This window comes from Pithys albifrons, chromosome 1 (assembly GCF_047495875.1).
Source record: "Pithys albifrons albifrons isolate INPA30051 chromosome 1, PitAlb_v1, whole genome shotgun sequence".
Classification (NCBI taxonomy): Eukaryota; Metazoa; Chordata; class Aves; order Passeriformes; family Thamnophilidae; genus Pithys; species Pithys albifrons.
This window is the reverse complement of record NC_092458.1, coordinates 94,179,829-94,197,010: the sequence shown is the minus strand read 5'-3', so window position 1 is coordinate 94,197,010 and position 17,182 is coordinate 94,179,829. Positions and strand designations below refer to the sequence as shown.

Sequence of the window (17,182 nt, the reverse complement as noted above, 5' to 3'; positions counted from 1 at the left end):
TGACAAATTGTGCAACCAGGTGCCAAGAAAAAAAGAGAATGCTAATAGAAAGAACACCCCTCCTGTTCTGACAGTGCTAACCAAGATGTCTCTGTGACACAAACTCTGTAGCACCAGCAAAGCAAAACAGAACACACAAATGCAGACATCTCCTGCAGAATATGGTGTGGCACAAGGGACACAAATATCATTATCTACATTGTGCAAAAACAAAGGCAGAGACAAGTTTCAATCAATGTTCAATCAGCTACCCACAAGTAGCTGAAGCAGGAGAGGGCGGACAGCCTTTCTGACCTGCAGTCCACACTTCCCTCTATATTAAATCACCTTTCCCAGTTACCAGCTATGCTTCTCTCAGCACAAACAAGTGTTGGTTACCTGCATCATCTGAGACATGGTTTCATTGCCATAGTAGTGCAAAGAACTATTTCTGTCAGTGAAGTCATACTTGAAGCCTGCCAGGTGGACTTCGTGGCATATATGAAATGCCAGTGTAATGGCAATCAGCCCTGTTGTTGGATGCTTGGGTTTCTGAAACAAAACACAGAGAGAACACAGACATAAATACCTGGTAGCTTGATGGGAACAGAAAACTTAATAACGAAGACAAGGGAAATCAGGCAGCCTGAGTCTTCTACAGATGTCTGGCTTCATAGTTTGATCCCCTCATGTCTCAAAAGCAGTAAGATACTGCCCACGTGTTTCCCATGATTGGGGTGCCTGCCATGTCAACCTTCCTTGGATTCTCGGGTTTCTAGTGGGGACTGAGCCCACAGAGTAGCCCTTTCCTCCACAGAGGCATCAGGAAGGTCTCCCCATCGCTCTTCTCCACAAAGCACTGAACTCTGCTTGGATACTTTCAAGAAACTGGTCAGGCTTCACTACACTGGAGACCATTTCACCCATCAAATCTGACTGAATTATCAGATGCCTTCAGAAGTTTCTAGATGATGGAGACCCATATGAACAGAACATGACATGCCTCAAATCTTCACAGCACCAAATTAAAAAACCATTAATGTTACACAAATTTGACTAAATTTGAATTTTTTCAAAGCAGGGAAATTCCAGAACATTGTTTTAGACCTTCCCCCCACTATTCTCACTAGAGAAAGAGAAACCTGTAAATAAAGTTGCTTATTTCTCTCTACAGTAAGAAAAGCTCAGAAGTAAAGGCAATGTAAAATATCAAGAGCAGGTCATATAACAGGTTTTAACTGTGCAAAATTAAGAGTACCTAACCAAAAGTTAGCAATTCTCACAAAAGCACAGAGTAACTCCATGCAACCATCTGCCCTACCTTGTGATCATGTTACTCTTTTAGTAACAGCAGCAGCTAAAATTATCTAGGAAAGTAAATGACGCAAGATTTTTTAGAGAGAAGTGAATTCTTTCATTCGATGATGAAGCTTTGTCCCCAGAAATGGACAAAACTTTCAGGCACCAAAGATCTTCTTAGCTAAAATAACATTTTTCTTAGAGACCAAATGAACTACGTGCTATTAGTGGCTGCAATCAAACGTCAATCTGTGCCCAAAATCATGTGCTTTTTTGAACCCTTACCCACAGCTCAGTTAATTTGTCTCTGAAAATGAAGCAGACAAACCAGTACTGAGCAACTCTGTGCAGAGAGAAGGCAGACGCACTCGATGTATTTCCCTGTATCATACGGCAACACAAAAAAATCCCCAGGAAAACATTACTGTTTTCAGCTCTCCTATCACCTTTTATGTAGAGTTTTTTTGTACCTTTAGAGAGCTCTTGGAGCAGCCCAGAAATAACATCTGCTTAAAATGTGCCCTGTTGCCCAGGGCTCCTAGCAGTCAGCAAAATAACATTCGGCCCTAGGAGCCCAACATCATAAACTTAGTGGTGACTCTCTTGCAACACCCATAATAAACAGAACCCCAGGAGTAGCAGGAATGTTACATGTTAGATTAAAGTTGTTTGGGAAATACCAGGACTATCATGGTTGTGACTAGCATTGCTCACCCTTGGCTATCATAAAATCCACCTCCAAAGAATAAAAAAGTAACTACTTTTAAAATGTATTATCCTGACTGTGCCCTAGCAACATCCAGGTATCATCAGCCTGTAATGAAATGTTGTCAGCCAGTCAGCCTTCAGTTATGCTGCATCAACATTCCAATTTTATTCCAGGCAATCAGAAATGCTTGCTGGCTACGGACGAATGTGCACACTGGGAACGTGAGACTGGCTTAATGGAAAAAACATGGAGAGCTGGGAAAGCAGCAGCAGTTGTTGGTGTCTCCCACAGGCAGAGGGGGCTGAAGCACAGGACAGTGAAGGCAGCACCAGCCCTCCCCAGGGATGCTCTGTGGTACAGAGGGCCCTGAAGTGAATCCTGTCCTGCCCATGGGAACCCAACATGCACGACCAGCAGCTTAACCAAGCTGTGCCAGGGCCACTGCAGATGTGCAGGATCCCAGTCATGGACGGCCTCTGAGATGGGAGGAAAAGGGACCAAGAGCCTGCCTTAGTCTGATCATTGCTGCCTCAGGGACAAGGGACTGTGCAAACCCCCTGGGATGGAGTAAGTGGGAACTGGAGGTGGCAGAAGGGGGCTTCAAACATGGACACATTCTACCCCAGCTCTGTGCAGAGGCACCTGGAGAGCAGGAGAGGAGCAAAGAGCAACCAAGGGACCTGTGCCTCCAGACCAGCTTCAGGACACCTTGCACATTTTTCTGACTCACTGACAGTGCTGGTTTTAACATCTACTCCCTATGAGAGGAGAGCATCAGAAGAAATGGGAGAGATTCTGAACCCACGGAGGCCACATCTGTGGCCATTTAGGAGATGCTTAGGCATCCAATGACTATGTTGCTTTTCCCCAGCCTCTGCTGAAGAGCTGAAATGCCACGTAGCCTCAGCAAGCACACAGCCAAAATGGCTATTCCAGTTTGAGAGTTAGTAAGGGAGAAAAATGACACTATCATGCTCAAAAAACTGACAGAATTTTTAAAAAGAGTAAACAAAACGCACAGAAATGCCCAAAACCAAACAAAAACCCCAAACCCCCTGAACTCACTCAACTATTAGAAAGATTAAACCACACAAAAGTTGTGGCAGATACTCCAGAGTGACAGCCTGTCAAAAGTTTCCACATGTCAGTAGGCTGGTGCTGATGAAGCAGCGACCTGACCCTGAGAACTGTATCTGTGCTAAACAGCACATGGTTGATCCTGACTGCACAAGAGAAGTCTCCAGCTTGAAGCTTTACCTTTCATCAGAAACATTCTTCAGTCATAAACTGACCCTTAAAATGTATTTTTATGCCCAAATTGCTGGTTAGCTCATTACAATGCTTGGCATCAAATCAGTAAGCACAAAAATGCTGCTAGACATATGTCAATAGCACAGGGCTGGAATATCCTGTATGTCCCCTAGTTCCTCCTCAGCAGTGTGAAGTCACAGCAGCTTTAGAACTACCAGTTTGCGGGGGGTGGGTGGGTGTTTTTTTTAGTTTGCTGTGGGGGTTTTTTTTGGTGGGAAGTTTAGTTTGGGGTTTTTTGTCTGTTTGCTGTTTTGTGGGGTTTGGTGTGTTTTGGGTTTTGTTTGCTTTTGTGTTTTTTTAAACACTGCAAAACACCTGGCATTCAATAATTCCATATTCCTGAGTATTCCTATAAGCTCTTTTTGGATCTGCTGTGTTCCAGTACCTGCCCATTTTTTCCAATTTTGTGAAAGACACGACTGTCTGCAAAGCAGTCTCATTTCATACCAATTACAGAATCCATAATAAAATGGTTCTGGCACACAAGGCTAGCCACTCTTTCTCAATTCTATTTTCCCATCATTTCTGAGCACCATCTAAATGCAAACTATTTTAATGCAAACCTAGAAGACTTTCTAATACAGTCCACTGTAATAAAGATATAATTGCCTCTAAGTACACGTTTGGTTGCACAAAACTAAAAGGCACAGAATTAAAAAGCCTACCTCCTTCTTAGGAAACCTGGTTGGGAAATGAAGCCACTCATATGCTGTTTTTCTGGTGATGCTGGGATCAAGAATCCTGATTTGACTAGATTTGTATATCATATTCAGAGCTGGTTTCTTCCAAAAGCCTTTAGCATTCTGTAACAGGCAAGTAAATAAACATTTTTAAGGGCTATAAGCAGTCGAATTTAGTTTCACAGCTAAGCAGAGTAAAGCTCAAGGATATGAGGTTAAGGAAGAAGAGGAGTGCTAACCTCCCAAGTTCAAAAACACCTGCTCCTGCAACAGGATAACCCACTGCAGCAGCAGCAGTTGGGTCCAGCTGGCTGGAAAACAGCTTTGCAGAAAGGTCCCTGGTGGACAACACGTACCAAGAGCATGCTCTGAAAGCAGTAAATGCTCACTGTGTGCTTGGCCACATTAGTAGGAGCACAGACAACGGGCAGACAGAAGTTACCACTCTCAAATACTTTGTACTGTGCCCTTCTGCCGTGTTGGGCTCCACCCTGTGCAAGAGAGCGTGTCAAACAGCAGAAGGCCACTAAAACAGCCAAGGAGTCAGAGCAAACAAGGAGGGTTTGTTGAGGAGGCTGGGTTTGTTCAGCCCATCTTTAACTACCTAGAAGGGATTTACAGATAAGAGATAGGATCAGACTCTTCTCAGAGGTGCATAGTGAAAGGACGAGGAAAAATTCTTTCCTGTGAGGGTGGTGCAGAACTGAAACAGAGCTTGTAGAAATATTCTTGTAAACACTAAAAACTTATCTGGACAATGCTGCCCTGAGCCCCTGGTATGGCTTTGAACTTGGCCCTGCTTCCATTTTAAAAGATTTTGGACTGAACACCTTCGGACAAAGATCCCTTCCCCTACTATTATTTTGCAATTCCACCAAGTGTGCAGGGTAAAACAACCTGGGAAATGCCTGGACCATGCATATCAAAATATCAAACAGTGCTAGGAAGAGGATGAAAGTCTATTTCCCAGAAGCAAACTGCTTTGTGGTGAGGAACTGATCAAGTATGTGCATTAGAAAGAAGATAGAAGCATTTATGGGAAAGATATTAAACAGACTGATTGGAGATCCAGTGCTCCCCTTAGGAGGACTAAGGTTAAAAGCAAACACGTATTTCCCACAAGAGATGGGTGGAAAGATGAGCCAAGGTGCATGAATAATTGAACTCACTATTTTCTGACCACCGAGGATCTCCCAAAGCCACTTCAAGTCACGTGGTTTGAAGACAATGAGAACAACAGTTGTATTAGGGTCGTAGTGGATGGGATCTGAGAAGATGGATTCCGGGTAGGAAAGGCGGAACGTTGTCCTCCTCCCAACATCCTCTTCGTACCCTATAACAGGGCCATTATTCATTCTGCAGAAGGCATGGGACAGAGACACACAGACATCAATGACCACCCCACCACGTCCTTACCTTGCAGTGCTAGCACACACATCAGTCTGTGGGACAGACAGCTTGTCTAGGTGCAGGAAAGTTTACCAGCCCAGCATTTACTTATCACATTGCATAGTGGATGAGCAATTATCAGGTGCACTCACCCTCTGAACTCAGAGGGATCAAGCACGTATGGGAACCTGGCCAAGGTGGTTTAGAATACAATCACACAATTGCTCATCCTGTGTCACTCGAGCAGACGACTTTCTGATTTGGCTTAAGCACAGAAACTAGAGAAGGGCAAAGCAAATACCTGGCTTGGAGAACTACCCACTGCACCATGTCCACAAAATGAAACAAGAGATATCACTTACCTTATTATGACATCATATGAATCAATCTTCTCCCCTAATGTCTTATTTCGAAGTACTCCTCCATTACCGACCACAACACACCGACGACAGGCAATGCTGTGGAACAAACAGAAGTTTTAATATTCATGATTTCCATGGCTTCATATTATTAATTATATATCTGCATTTAACTGGCTTATTTTCTAACTGAGGTCCTGTATCTTTTACAGTCCTGGCCCCTACAAAGTAGATTCAATCCTGTATCATATACTATGGCTGCTTTCCAAAAAAAAAGCAAAAAAGTAGCTGCACTATTTCAGGGACTGACAAAGTAAGGAATTGGCATCTCTCTTGTGAAACTGCTTTTATACTTATCCATTTTCAAGAGGTTTGTTGTTTCAGATAATTTAACCAGCTGGTGATATGAGGCCAATTACATGAATTACCTTCCACAGTGTTTCAAACTTGTCTCAGTCTGGGGCTATACCAACAAGGACAGAGTATGTCTGGAAAAACTAACTGAAATTAAGCTGTTCCATAATACTGTACAACTCCACAACTCAGGAGACCTCCAATGCAAGCTAAAGCACCAAGATTTATATTCACCATTTCCTTTAATGGCCTATGAATTGTGCATGTGAAAAACCTTGGGCCAATGACACCATGACTTTTCAAATGAATATGATGATTTTTCTCCCTCTACTTAGAAGGAGCTGTCTAAACATGTTTCAACATGTGCTCAAGTGCATGCTGTCATGATGCAACAAGGTGGAATCACTTGATTAGAAGTTGCATTCTTATATGACCAGATTCAAATCAGACAGCAACACTAAATATATAGAATTCTGTGAGTTAAAACTAACATCTTAGACTGCATCAAATCAAAACTGTAATTCCTTATGAATTTAGAATATATTCACAGTTAAAAAGCACCCCAAAAAGCGTTAACATTATACAGATGTTAAACTCAGGAAAGTAAATTCTAACAGTAAGATTTTCAAAGTTAACCCAGGTTTTTTCCATGAGTATTTTGCTCTCTAATGTGTTACTTCAGTGCTAGTAAAATGTGTGCTTTGTTTAAAAAACATAAGGGTGGGCCCGCAGACAGGCTTGCTGCTTTTTTACAGAAATTTTGTCTTTTTAGGGAAGGTTCACATACAATGCATAGGACTGCAAAGTTCTCCTTACAGACAAAGCACATTATTTTTTGCTGTTGCAAAAATGCTTCTTTATTTAGAGCAAAAGCCAATCAATTTGGTCGTAGCAGGAACAATGGGAAAATGAGAATGTTGGCATTTTCTTCAGATGCAAGCTCACCGTTTACTGAGGATGAGTCACAACATCCCACTCTCAGTTCTTTCTTCAGGCTAAAAAATGCTCTATGCGATTTCTTCCTCTAGGTTCAGGACACCAAGACTGTGTCCCAGAGAATACTACAGCCAGTATTAAATGGTACTCTATTCACAGTAATTAACATCTTTCTCCTTAGATAGTCCAACTTGGTTTTTCAGCTGAGAGTATTATTCAATGTCAATGAAAACAACCTGCTCCACCCCAAGGCTGATCAACATCTCAATGTACAAAGCAGTTCCTTGTACTTCCTAAAGAATTAAAAACATCTGCAGAGGGAGTTGTTTTTAAATATATTTATGTAAAAAATATATATAAATAGTGCTCTAAATGCAGTTTTCAGGGTTGGGTGACATGGAAAAAGCTGGCACACCTTTCTTTAGTGCTTCCTGAACAGCTCAGTAGAAGGCAAGCATTCATAAAAAGATTTCCAGCTAATACCACAAATCACGTGACTTAGTACCTCAGAAATCAGAGGGGTGAAAACCTGCTAGATGGTCCTGTCCTCAGCCATAAACCCTTCCCTCTCTATTCCTTCAGCCCATTCATTTTCCACTTAGTTTTCCTATCTAGTTTTAAGATATCCTGAGAAAGAGGGCTGAGGAACATGCCTCTTACAAAGTTTACCATAGGAGGAAGAAAGCCAAAGTTGCCCTTCTCCTGAATTACACTTTGTTACTTACAGCTATAGTGTAGAGCTCAAAGTAAGGAAGGAAAAAGGACAAAAACATCTGATCAGTAAGTGATGAAGGAAGAATGAGGGAGAAGGGGGAAAAGCACAGAATTAGCATATGGTTGTACTGCATTTTCTTGGCATTTGCAGTGTGCATCTGTAAATTAGTGACAGTTTTAATCACCTCAAACCTCTGAATTCAGTCACCTAAAGTCATGTGGCTGCAGTTGGGTAACTGAGGCACAAACCTCATCTCCAAGGTGCAAATCCTAAACTGCAGCTCACTCTCCAGCTTCCCACAGTACCTTCTGGCTACAACATCCATCCCTGATGTTTGCTGAACACTGGGCTGGCAGTGACTGACACAACATGCATGAACTCATGTCAGGTCTCAATAAAAAGCCACAAAAATTGTTTCTAATCTTGCTGAATATTTCCTTTTATACTCTCTGACTCCTTGGTGCAAATGCACAAAAATTGTGTCACCTCCAAGTCATTTGTATTATTCTGACCATGATAAGCAGCTGCAAAGTTACTTTGAGGAGGCACTGCTTTTTATGTCCCTTGTAGATGAATTTAAAGTGACTTTTCTTTCAATTTTTGACAGTGGCTGTGGTTTAAGAAGCTTCTTCACTAAGGTCATCCCTAGCTATTGAAATAATGCCTTCCACTCTGGTACACAACTGAAGAGCTCTTTGGTTTCTCCTCTCTGCTCTGCACAGTCATGATGCAGCAGAACACAGGGCAGGGAGGGCAAAATAAAACATGACTTTAGAGCTGAGCAACTGAGGTTCACTCAGCTACAGAAGTTGTGTAGCTGCTCTCAGGTCAAAGCCAAACTCTTTTTCCTCTTACTAACAAATGCACACCGGATTTTGTTTACGACTGAGTTGACTAATATTGCTTGGACAGAGAATGAAGTCAAATCTGAAGTTCGATTAAGTTTTTGAAGTCCAGTTCACTTTGCAATATGCATACTCAGAAATAAAGTTATCAGCTGCCTTCAAATACCCAATAAAACATCTAACATTGGTATTTGAACTTTTGAAATGGATAAAGTCAACAAGCAGATGAAATATTTCTGAAGAATTGTACATCAGTACAGTCAAACATAAACAAATGAATTGGAAGGAGCAGCTTTTAATGTCTGCCAAGCTCAGGGAGTCAAAGCAGGCTAAATGAAAAAGTCAAACAGGAAGTCTGGCACAAATCTCCTGAACCATCTCCTCCCCTTACCTTCCCTCCTCCCCTCTCCTCAACAGTTATAACAGTAAGTCTACACCCACAGTGGCACAGAGTCCACTGACAACAATAAGCAGCAAGGGAAATGGTTTATGTAAAAACCAGAACACAGTCTCATAGAAACTAACATATGACAAAGAGATAAAGAACTTACAACAGCAAGGCTGGATTGCATTCAAAGATACTTAAGTTAAATAAACCAACCTGTACTTACTGCAGATCACAAAAGTCAACACATCAATTTTCAGCAGACTGTTACTCACCCTTTCTCCAAGTCAATAAATGGACAAGAAGAGAAAAAAATTCAGATGTCCTTAAACAGTATCAGGTGTGCTACAAGTGAAATGTAACAGACTGAAGTGTCTGGAGGTTCAGCTTACAACCACCAGCACAATATTGATGACAGTGAAAAATATTAAGACCTTAGCTGTAATAATAGCTACAGCAATGGTTTGAGTGACTTGAGGGATTGACTTCAGGTGTTAAGAGATCTACTTAAGAGTATAAATGGATCCTGATGCAAATAGCATGGCAACTGATCTCCAACGTCTACATGCACTCGTCACTCAAAGCACTGCCCTACTCATGTGGTGCACAAGAGCCTCATCCCAAGGCCAGGCATTAGCTTACAGATTTTGTTTATATGGTAAAATGCTAAAAGAAACATTTTCCTAGTCTACAAAAGAAAAACATTGGTAAATGGAAATGTAGCCTTTAAAAAATCAAAAGGCTTGCATCCTCCAACATTCCTCTGAAATACTGTTTCTGTGGAAAAAGATCTCAGCCTCAGTTCCTTTAACATACACCCCACACCCCCTTAACCAGTTGAGGAATGCAAATTATTTCCTTTGAGGTTATTTGGTGAAAGGAGGATGCAAAGGTCACATTTTGTTGACTTGGGATTGCGTAAATGCATTTTTAAGAACTGTTGATCTTAAAAGAGTCCTGACAGTACCTAGCAAGGAACTGAAGTCACAATTGAAGTAGAGTCAGTGACACTTCATTTCCAAACAGTTTTGGAGAACTAGACCTTTACACAGTGAAAACTCAACCTAAGTTGGAAAATAGCACTGTTTGGAAAAAAATATCCTTTGTAGTTCACTGTATACAGTTTTACCTAAATTGTGCACAAATACAGCCACAGGTCTGGTGCTTATATAGCCCAGTTTTTGTTAAAATAGTTGACAACAGATTCCCCCACTCTGCTTCCAAAACTTTGAAATGAAAATTTGGCATGTATTCTGACAAGAAGGCTGAATTAGGTGACAGCTTTACAGAGCTGCGTAATAACCCTGTATAATATTGTCAGGACCCAAAATGTTTCACTTTTGAAAGTCATTCTATCTCAGTGAAAGGTATATATAAAAGTTCTTATCTACTACAGCGACTCATGCCCTAAGAGTGTTATACACAATACCTGATGGAACTAGAAAGAACATATTGTATGAACTCACTGTGCATTTGATCTGTTTATACTACTGCATCTTAAATAGTAATAGCTCTCATTTTGCTTCAGTACCTCTGAAGTATGTTACTTTCAATATAGTGAAGCATATTTCCCAGAACCACTAAGCACACCAACATCTCAGAGAATCTACACTGAAAAGGATAAATACCAGTCACCTTCTTGTCTACAGGACAGACACATTTGGAAGGGACCGTTTGTACTGGAAGCACCTCTGCTTTACAGCCTGAACAATTACAGTGCTGAACTTATGACTTCAGGAAATTTGTAATACAACATTTGGTTTCTCCTTCAAACTCCAAACACCAGCTTTTGTCAACCAGTTCTGTATAAATTTCCCCAATTATCACACTCCTGATGGAAGATAGGGGAGTGTTACCTTTTCTACCCTTTTCTTCAGAGTAAACTTGAACAACCTAAAAACAGATACTAAACACAGTGAAAGAAAGGAATACAGTAGGCAGAGAAGAGAAAAACTGGGTATTAAAACCAGTTCTTAGGTTTAACATAGTCCACCTGACATGCGGCTTGAAGCAGCAATCTTGTATGATCTCCTTAATTAGAAAACAAAACCTGCTACAGCCAACTTCAGCCTCTTTGGGATTCAATACTATTAAGTCTGTGTATTAACATGATATTTGGCAGGCTGTCAGCCAGTTTGCTAGACTGCAAATCTAAGGAGTCATTTGCATCACTGTGTAAACACAGGACTTTAGTCTACTTGCCAACACTACTACAGTAGCTCAAAAAAAACCCCAACCAAAACCAAACAAAAAAAATAATCACAAAAAAAACCCCAACAAGAAACAAGACATACACAAAGAAAGACCCTCCAAAACCAAATAAAAAAAGTCCTGGCAGAAGTGTCTTCTAACAGGAGGTTTAATCAAGGCAATCTGATCCATGGGATCTAAGGCTGGTTCACTCCATGCCACACCTAAAACAGAGTAACAGCCTCTCCTGTCTACCTATGTCTCCCTCATTCCCAAGGAAAGAAAGATGAGTGCATATGTACAAAGAAGGGTGTACCGCAGCCCACAGACGCACAGGCACAGGGATGTGTGTAGGATTTGTTTTACTCAGAAGCAGGCACTGGTTTGCATCTGCTTATCTCAAACATTACCCATCTTATGCTAACGATGACTTTGAAAATGGAGGTCACATTCAATGTTTAAATACAAAAAGATTCTAAGGGAGACGGGACCACATTCAACCAGCAAATTCCTAACACACTTATAAAAAGACATTTCGAAGTTTAAGCTTCTTCATAGAAAAATTATTCTTGAGTGCTGGTGCTGGCTATGTGTAAACCCAAGCTTACATAAATCTTCAGTTACACATTGCTTGGATGCTGTCAGTTCTGTCTGTATCTTGATTAACTTGAGCGATTTCAGGATAAAATCACTAACATTCCTTTTTAGGCAAGTACCAAATATTAAAAATGCAATTAACAGAAAGAGTATCAAATAAACCATCTCACTTGTCATCTTCATTGTAAAGTCCACAACTCCGCAGTCTTGAAAGGGCTAAACGAAAAAATTGCTCTAGAAAGCAAATATAAAGAAGATTAATGAAAACATTCAGTATTTGACAATACAAAAATAAGCATGTCACCCTGACTGCAGTATTTTCAGACATAGTAGTTTTATATGTACTGTGCATAAAAAACTCAACATAAGGACACCTGGAATTTAAGACCACACGTCAATCAATGATGTCAAATAAAATTCTGGTTTATCAGAGCTCCTCTTAGTTTTTCTGCCCCAGTACTTGTTGGAAAATAGCATGAGATTTGTATAAAAAATAAATCTTAGTTACAGTAAGTAAGAATTGAAAGAATTTCCGAGACCTACATCCTAACTGACTTTGTTTTTATTTCTACCCACTTTCAGATGAAACAGAAGCTTTGTACAGCCAGGGACAGTAACAGCATCACCTACTGGCAGAAGACATGAAACCAGCCAGTGCCCATCAGCAAAGCTGGGCAGAGGCATCTTCCCAGCCCTCCCTTGGTGGGCAGGCTCCTGCTGGGCACTCAATTTGCCTCTAAGAGGAAGCCTCAACTCATTCCCAACTGTGCTTTTCTGCACTGTAACCACAGAGGTGCAGGAAAACGCACCACTCCTGTCACACTGACAGAGGCGAAATCAAAAACCTGAAGCCCAGACCTGCAGGGTACTTGGAAGGTGCACTGTCCAGTGTTAAAAACTTGAGACTTTACCACCTTTACAAAAGGGTGACTAAAGCCCTTAGGGTGTCTGGCCCTGTCTACTCTGCCCTGACCAACATGGGCAGTGGGCATGAGCAAGCAAAGACCTCTGCACAGGCAGGGCAGCCTTGCAGTGCCAGGAATGTGCCCTGCAGGCCCTGTGACACCTCCCTCAGCAGAAGTAAGCTCAGCCTCAGCAGGGTTTAACCCCAGATGGCAAGTAAGTGCCACACAGCAGCTCACTCCCTCACCCCTGACGAGGGGGAGAATCAGAAAAAGGACTTGTATGGAAAAGGAAAGAGAGAGAGGGGAATAAAACCCAAGAAAAACAAGTGACACACACAATACAACTGGTCACCACCTGCTGCTGACCGATGCCAGTACCCAAGCAGCAATCAGTGCCTCCCTGACAACTCCTCCCCAGTTTATGTACTGAGCATGTTCTGTGATAGGGAATATCCCTTTGCCAGATGGGGTCAGCTGTCCTGTCGATGCTCCCCCTTCAGCTTCTCATGCAGCTGCTCTCTGGCAGAGCATGGAAAAACTGAGAAGTCCTTGACTTAGGGTAAGCACTACTTAGCAACAATTAAAGCATCCATGTGTTTGATGATTATCAACACTATTACGCTGAAACCAAGACATAGGACTGTACCACCTACCAAGAAGAAAGTTAACTCTATTCCTGTCAAAACCAGGACAGTAAAAGGAAAATGTCACTGATGTAATTGCCCCACCTGAGGACTTCTGCCTCAGTAGGACTCTGTCTCTCAATCAGCTTACAAGTGTTGAATGAAGCCCATCACACTGACCCAGTTAATATCTGACCTAGCAAAGCACTATCTTTAGCACTCCAGCCCGCATACAAACAAAATGAAGCTGAGTAAGGTCCACTCTTCCTCACTCCCACCTTTTTGGAGTTCCCCTACTAAGAAGGGCAACACCAACATGGTGCTTTATTTGTTAAAAACAGGAAGATGTCAGGTCTTAGAGGAACTAAATGAAACCATTAAGTCACTGCTAGACAGCCCTAAAGAATTGGGATCCGTGAACAGGAAAGACCCAAGGCCAGAGATTCAGGGCGGGGGCTTTACAAGCCATTTAAGTACATGGGAAACACTAACCTGCTCTCTTTATTCCATAAGGTAGTTCAAACTTATCGCTCCCTTGGAACTCCGCAACCCTGATAAAATCATTAGCACACAGGAACGGGTATATTTTGTCAACACTGAAAAAGAAAAAAAAACACATTATGTATCTGCATAAGCAAATAACTCATACAATTGCTTTGTAAAAAACTTTCTTTATCCTACTATTATAATTTTTATCCTATTAACAGCATTCATTTTTAAAAGAAGAAAATCCACAGACACAGGGAAAGCAAGCAGATGATAGAAAAGGGGAAGATCTTGTAACAGAAAATGTAGGTAAAGAATGAGATAAAAAGATCTCTTTGCTAGTTTAAGTTATACAGAGTTATTAAAACTGTCATTAAAACTGTCTGAAAGATTATACCACAAGATCACATATTTAAGAGAATACATAATCCTGGAACACAATGAGTAACTTCAGGTTTGAAAAGAATGTAACAGAGGCAGCAAAGAAAATCAAGAGTTATTATTGTACATGGCAATTTAATAAATAAGAATGGGATTTGAAACAAGGCATTTTAACTTGAAAATACCATCTCCTTATTTGAAATGCACTCTCCCATTCCAAGCAACAGCTGCTATGTTGACATTAGTCAGCAGTTTGGGTCAACATTGGCACATCCATACAGCAAAAAAATACAGAGTTCTGAAGTCCCCATTACAGACATCTTGAGTATTTTTTATTCTGGACTAACTCTAATAGGGTCCCATGTGTTGAACACCCCCTGGTAGCTGCAGCACACTGACCATGGTCCTGCAGTGCATCTTTTGGCTTAACCAGATGTGTGGACAGAGTCCAGTGCACCCATGCCAGGGCCACCCTGGGATGAGAAACATGACACGTGGGGATCACACAGAGGTTTGCCCCAAAAGCACATTCCTCCAGCAAACTGGGACATGATGGCATCAGGCCTTTTAAGCATCACGCTAAAAAGAGTGGGTCACTTCTTTCTTCAAAGGACAGGAACCACAGAGAAGGGGTATCTCATAGCAGGAAAGAGACTCATTACCTTATCTGCCCAGTCCAGCCAAATGACTGAACAGTAGATACAAACATGTCACATGTTACCATGCCCTTGGCTTCACCTTTGAATTAACTAAGCACACATGCACTGTACTTGGTTGACTTTGCAGTGATCCTGCATACCAGGTCTTACATTAAAATGTTAACACAGATGTATACAGGCATGAGAAAACCTAGTGTTCATCACAAAAGCCCCCAGCCAGGCAGACTTGTTATTCCATCAAGAATATTAACAGCTGTTAAGAAAACCTTCCGTCTCAGTTCCACAAATCAAGCATCTCACTCTTAAAGCTCTACATATTCAAAAGGTAACAGCAGTAAAAAGGAAAAAAAAAAACTACACACCACCACAGCCCACACACCAAGAATTTGGCCATGAGTTAACTAAGCAAGACCAACTAACTTTGAGACATAATGCACTAAGCACCCACACTAAATTTTGTAACTTGCCTTCCTGTTCAGAAGCAGCCAGTAAGCTGACACATAATAAATAATTTATCTACTGCAAAGAGATTCTTGATTCCAACTCTTCTAGCTCTGGTTCCTTTCCAATAAATAATTCTGTAAGGTTAGAAATCCTTTCAACTTCCCCAGGCTATTACCAAAGTGCACAGAACAGATCTTCAGTTCACGCAAACTGTCTCTGTAAAGGAGCTACAGAAACATGCAAGAGACTCTGACCTGCTCCGCATGTGGCTTCTTGTGGTGCACCTCTGAGTCCATTCCTGCACCCTTGCTGAGCACCAGAGCTATCCTGCTCTGCCCAACACACAGACAGCCTGGACACAATCCATGGTTGAGAGAACTAGGATCATCTCACAAGACCAGGAGCGAACTAAAACTCACAGACTGCAACTTCCATGTTCTTTAAAAAACCCAACAGGACTAATTACAGCCATATTTTCTTGTACACAAAAAGTACCAAGAAGAAAAAGAGCCATAGTTGTCTTTGTGCCGAGCTTTAAGATCCCTTCAGCCAGGACACAGTCTGAACATTCACCCAAGCTTTCTCAGGGTATTACTTAATGTTTGCTCCAAAACGTGTAAATAGCCCGATCAGCACAGCCTCTCCTTCCACCCCAGTTCCCAGAGAACTCACCCCACTAGAGATTCAAATGCTGGTTTTAGGAGACAAGTGTCCAGCGCGTTCCTTCGCTCCACAGCCATCGGTGGTAGCCTGCAAAAGGATTTCAAAGAAATAGCAAAAACAGGAATGGGTTGCAGAAACAAGGTAGGGAAGCTTGGACAAACCAAACTGGTAGAAGCTGATTATCAAGCTAACATCACATCAGATTTTCATTACTCCCTCTGCCTGAGTTATAAAGATGAAACTTTCTCATTGTGGCACAATTACTTTTACCAGTAAAGGTGTTTATCCCACAGTGCTCCTCCAAAGGGTCTCCAGCCTCCCTTGCTCAGCAAATATCACATCCAGAGAGGCAGGACACCGAGGCTGAATCACCCCTGCAGCCAAACGAGATGTCATCCCCAGCACTCTTCAGAGAGCAGATGGGAGTCTTGTTCGGAGAACAAAATAGACAGCACTACACAGGGTACTTCAAGGAAAATGAGATTCTCTGGGGATAAGTCATTCCTCTCATAATAAAGCTAAGACTTACACTTCTAAGCACACTCCCATCTTGGTGATTTAGCTTAACTGATCACAAATATGAAGCCCAGGAGGAAGGTAAAGTTCAGTGCAAACATCATGTACATCTGGGGTGCATTAAGAACAGAAGGATGAAACCACCACATTAGAACCACAAGTCAAACAGACCATTAAGGGTAATTGCTTTTGGTAACCTCACGTTGTCATGTGAATACTGACACTGAGAAAGCACCCAGTGCAATCTATCAGCTCGCCACCTTGTTGCTTCCCAGCATCAGCCTCACAGATGGCATTTTGCAGCATGGCTTCAGAGAGAAGAAAGGACTGCTTTTAAGCTTTAGCGTAAGTGTTCATTAGTCCCACAAACCTAAGTGCAGGAATTTACTAGCACAAGATCTGCTTATACAGGCATTTGCATGTTGCAAGTGAAACACACCTGATTTAATACATTTTAAGCACAGAAGTTGCTCCCTTAGTTCTGCTGATTTTATTCAGGTGTAACTCAGAATTGCAAAAATTTGAAAATTGTAAACCAATGTTCTTCCAACAATTCACTGATTACTACAGACAGTCATTGGAATTGGCCATTAATATTAAACAAACACTGGAAACATGACATAGACAAATTCCTTTCTGACAGACACGTTACCATTGTGTTCATAACAGAAACAGCCACAGGACACAGCTGTACAATAACCAATTGAACAGGAAGCCTATGGACAAAGGCTACAGATTTTATCCTCAATCCCTCCCC

General features: G+C 41.6%; 1 protein-coding gene across 6 annotated transcripts in view; it reads right to left on the bottom strand.

Moving 5' to 3' along the window:
* ST3GAL6 (ST3 beta-galactoside alpha-2,3-sialyltransferase 6) overlaps positions 1–17,182 on the bottom strand; it is a 44,248-nt gene that overhangs the window by 4,525 nt on the left and 22,541 nt on the right. For all 6 annotated transcript variants that reach the window (XM_071561137.1, XM_071561099.1, XM_071561087.1 and 3 more), the window contains 7 exons: positions 15,919–15,996; positions 13,769–13,872; positions 11,919–11,982; positions 5,730–5,825; positions 5,148–5,334; positions 3,964–4,101; positions 379–531 (listed from right to left, as the gene is read on the bottom strand). In XM_071561137.1, coding sequence (XP_071417238.1) covers positions 379–531; positions 3,964–4,101; positions 5,148–5,334; positions 5,730–5,825; positions 11,919–11,982; positions 13,769–13,872; positions 15,919–15,996 — 820 coding nt within the window. The remainder of the gene's footprint in view (positions 1–378; positions 532–3,963; positions 4,102–5,147; positions 5,335–5,729; positions 5,826–11,918; positions 11,983–13,768; positions 13,873–15,918; positions 15,997–17,182) is intronic.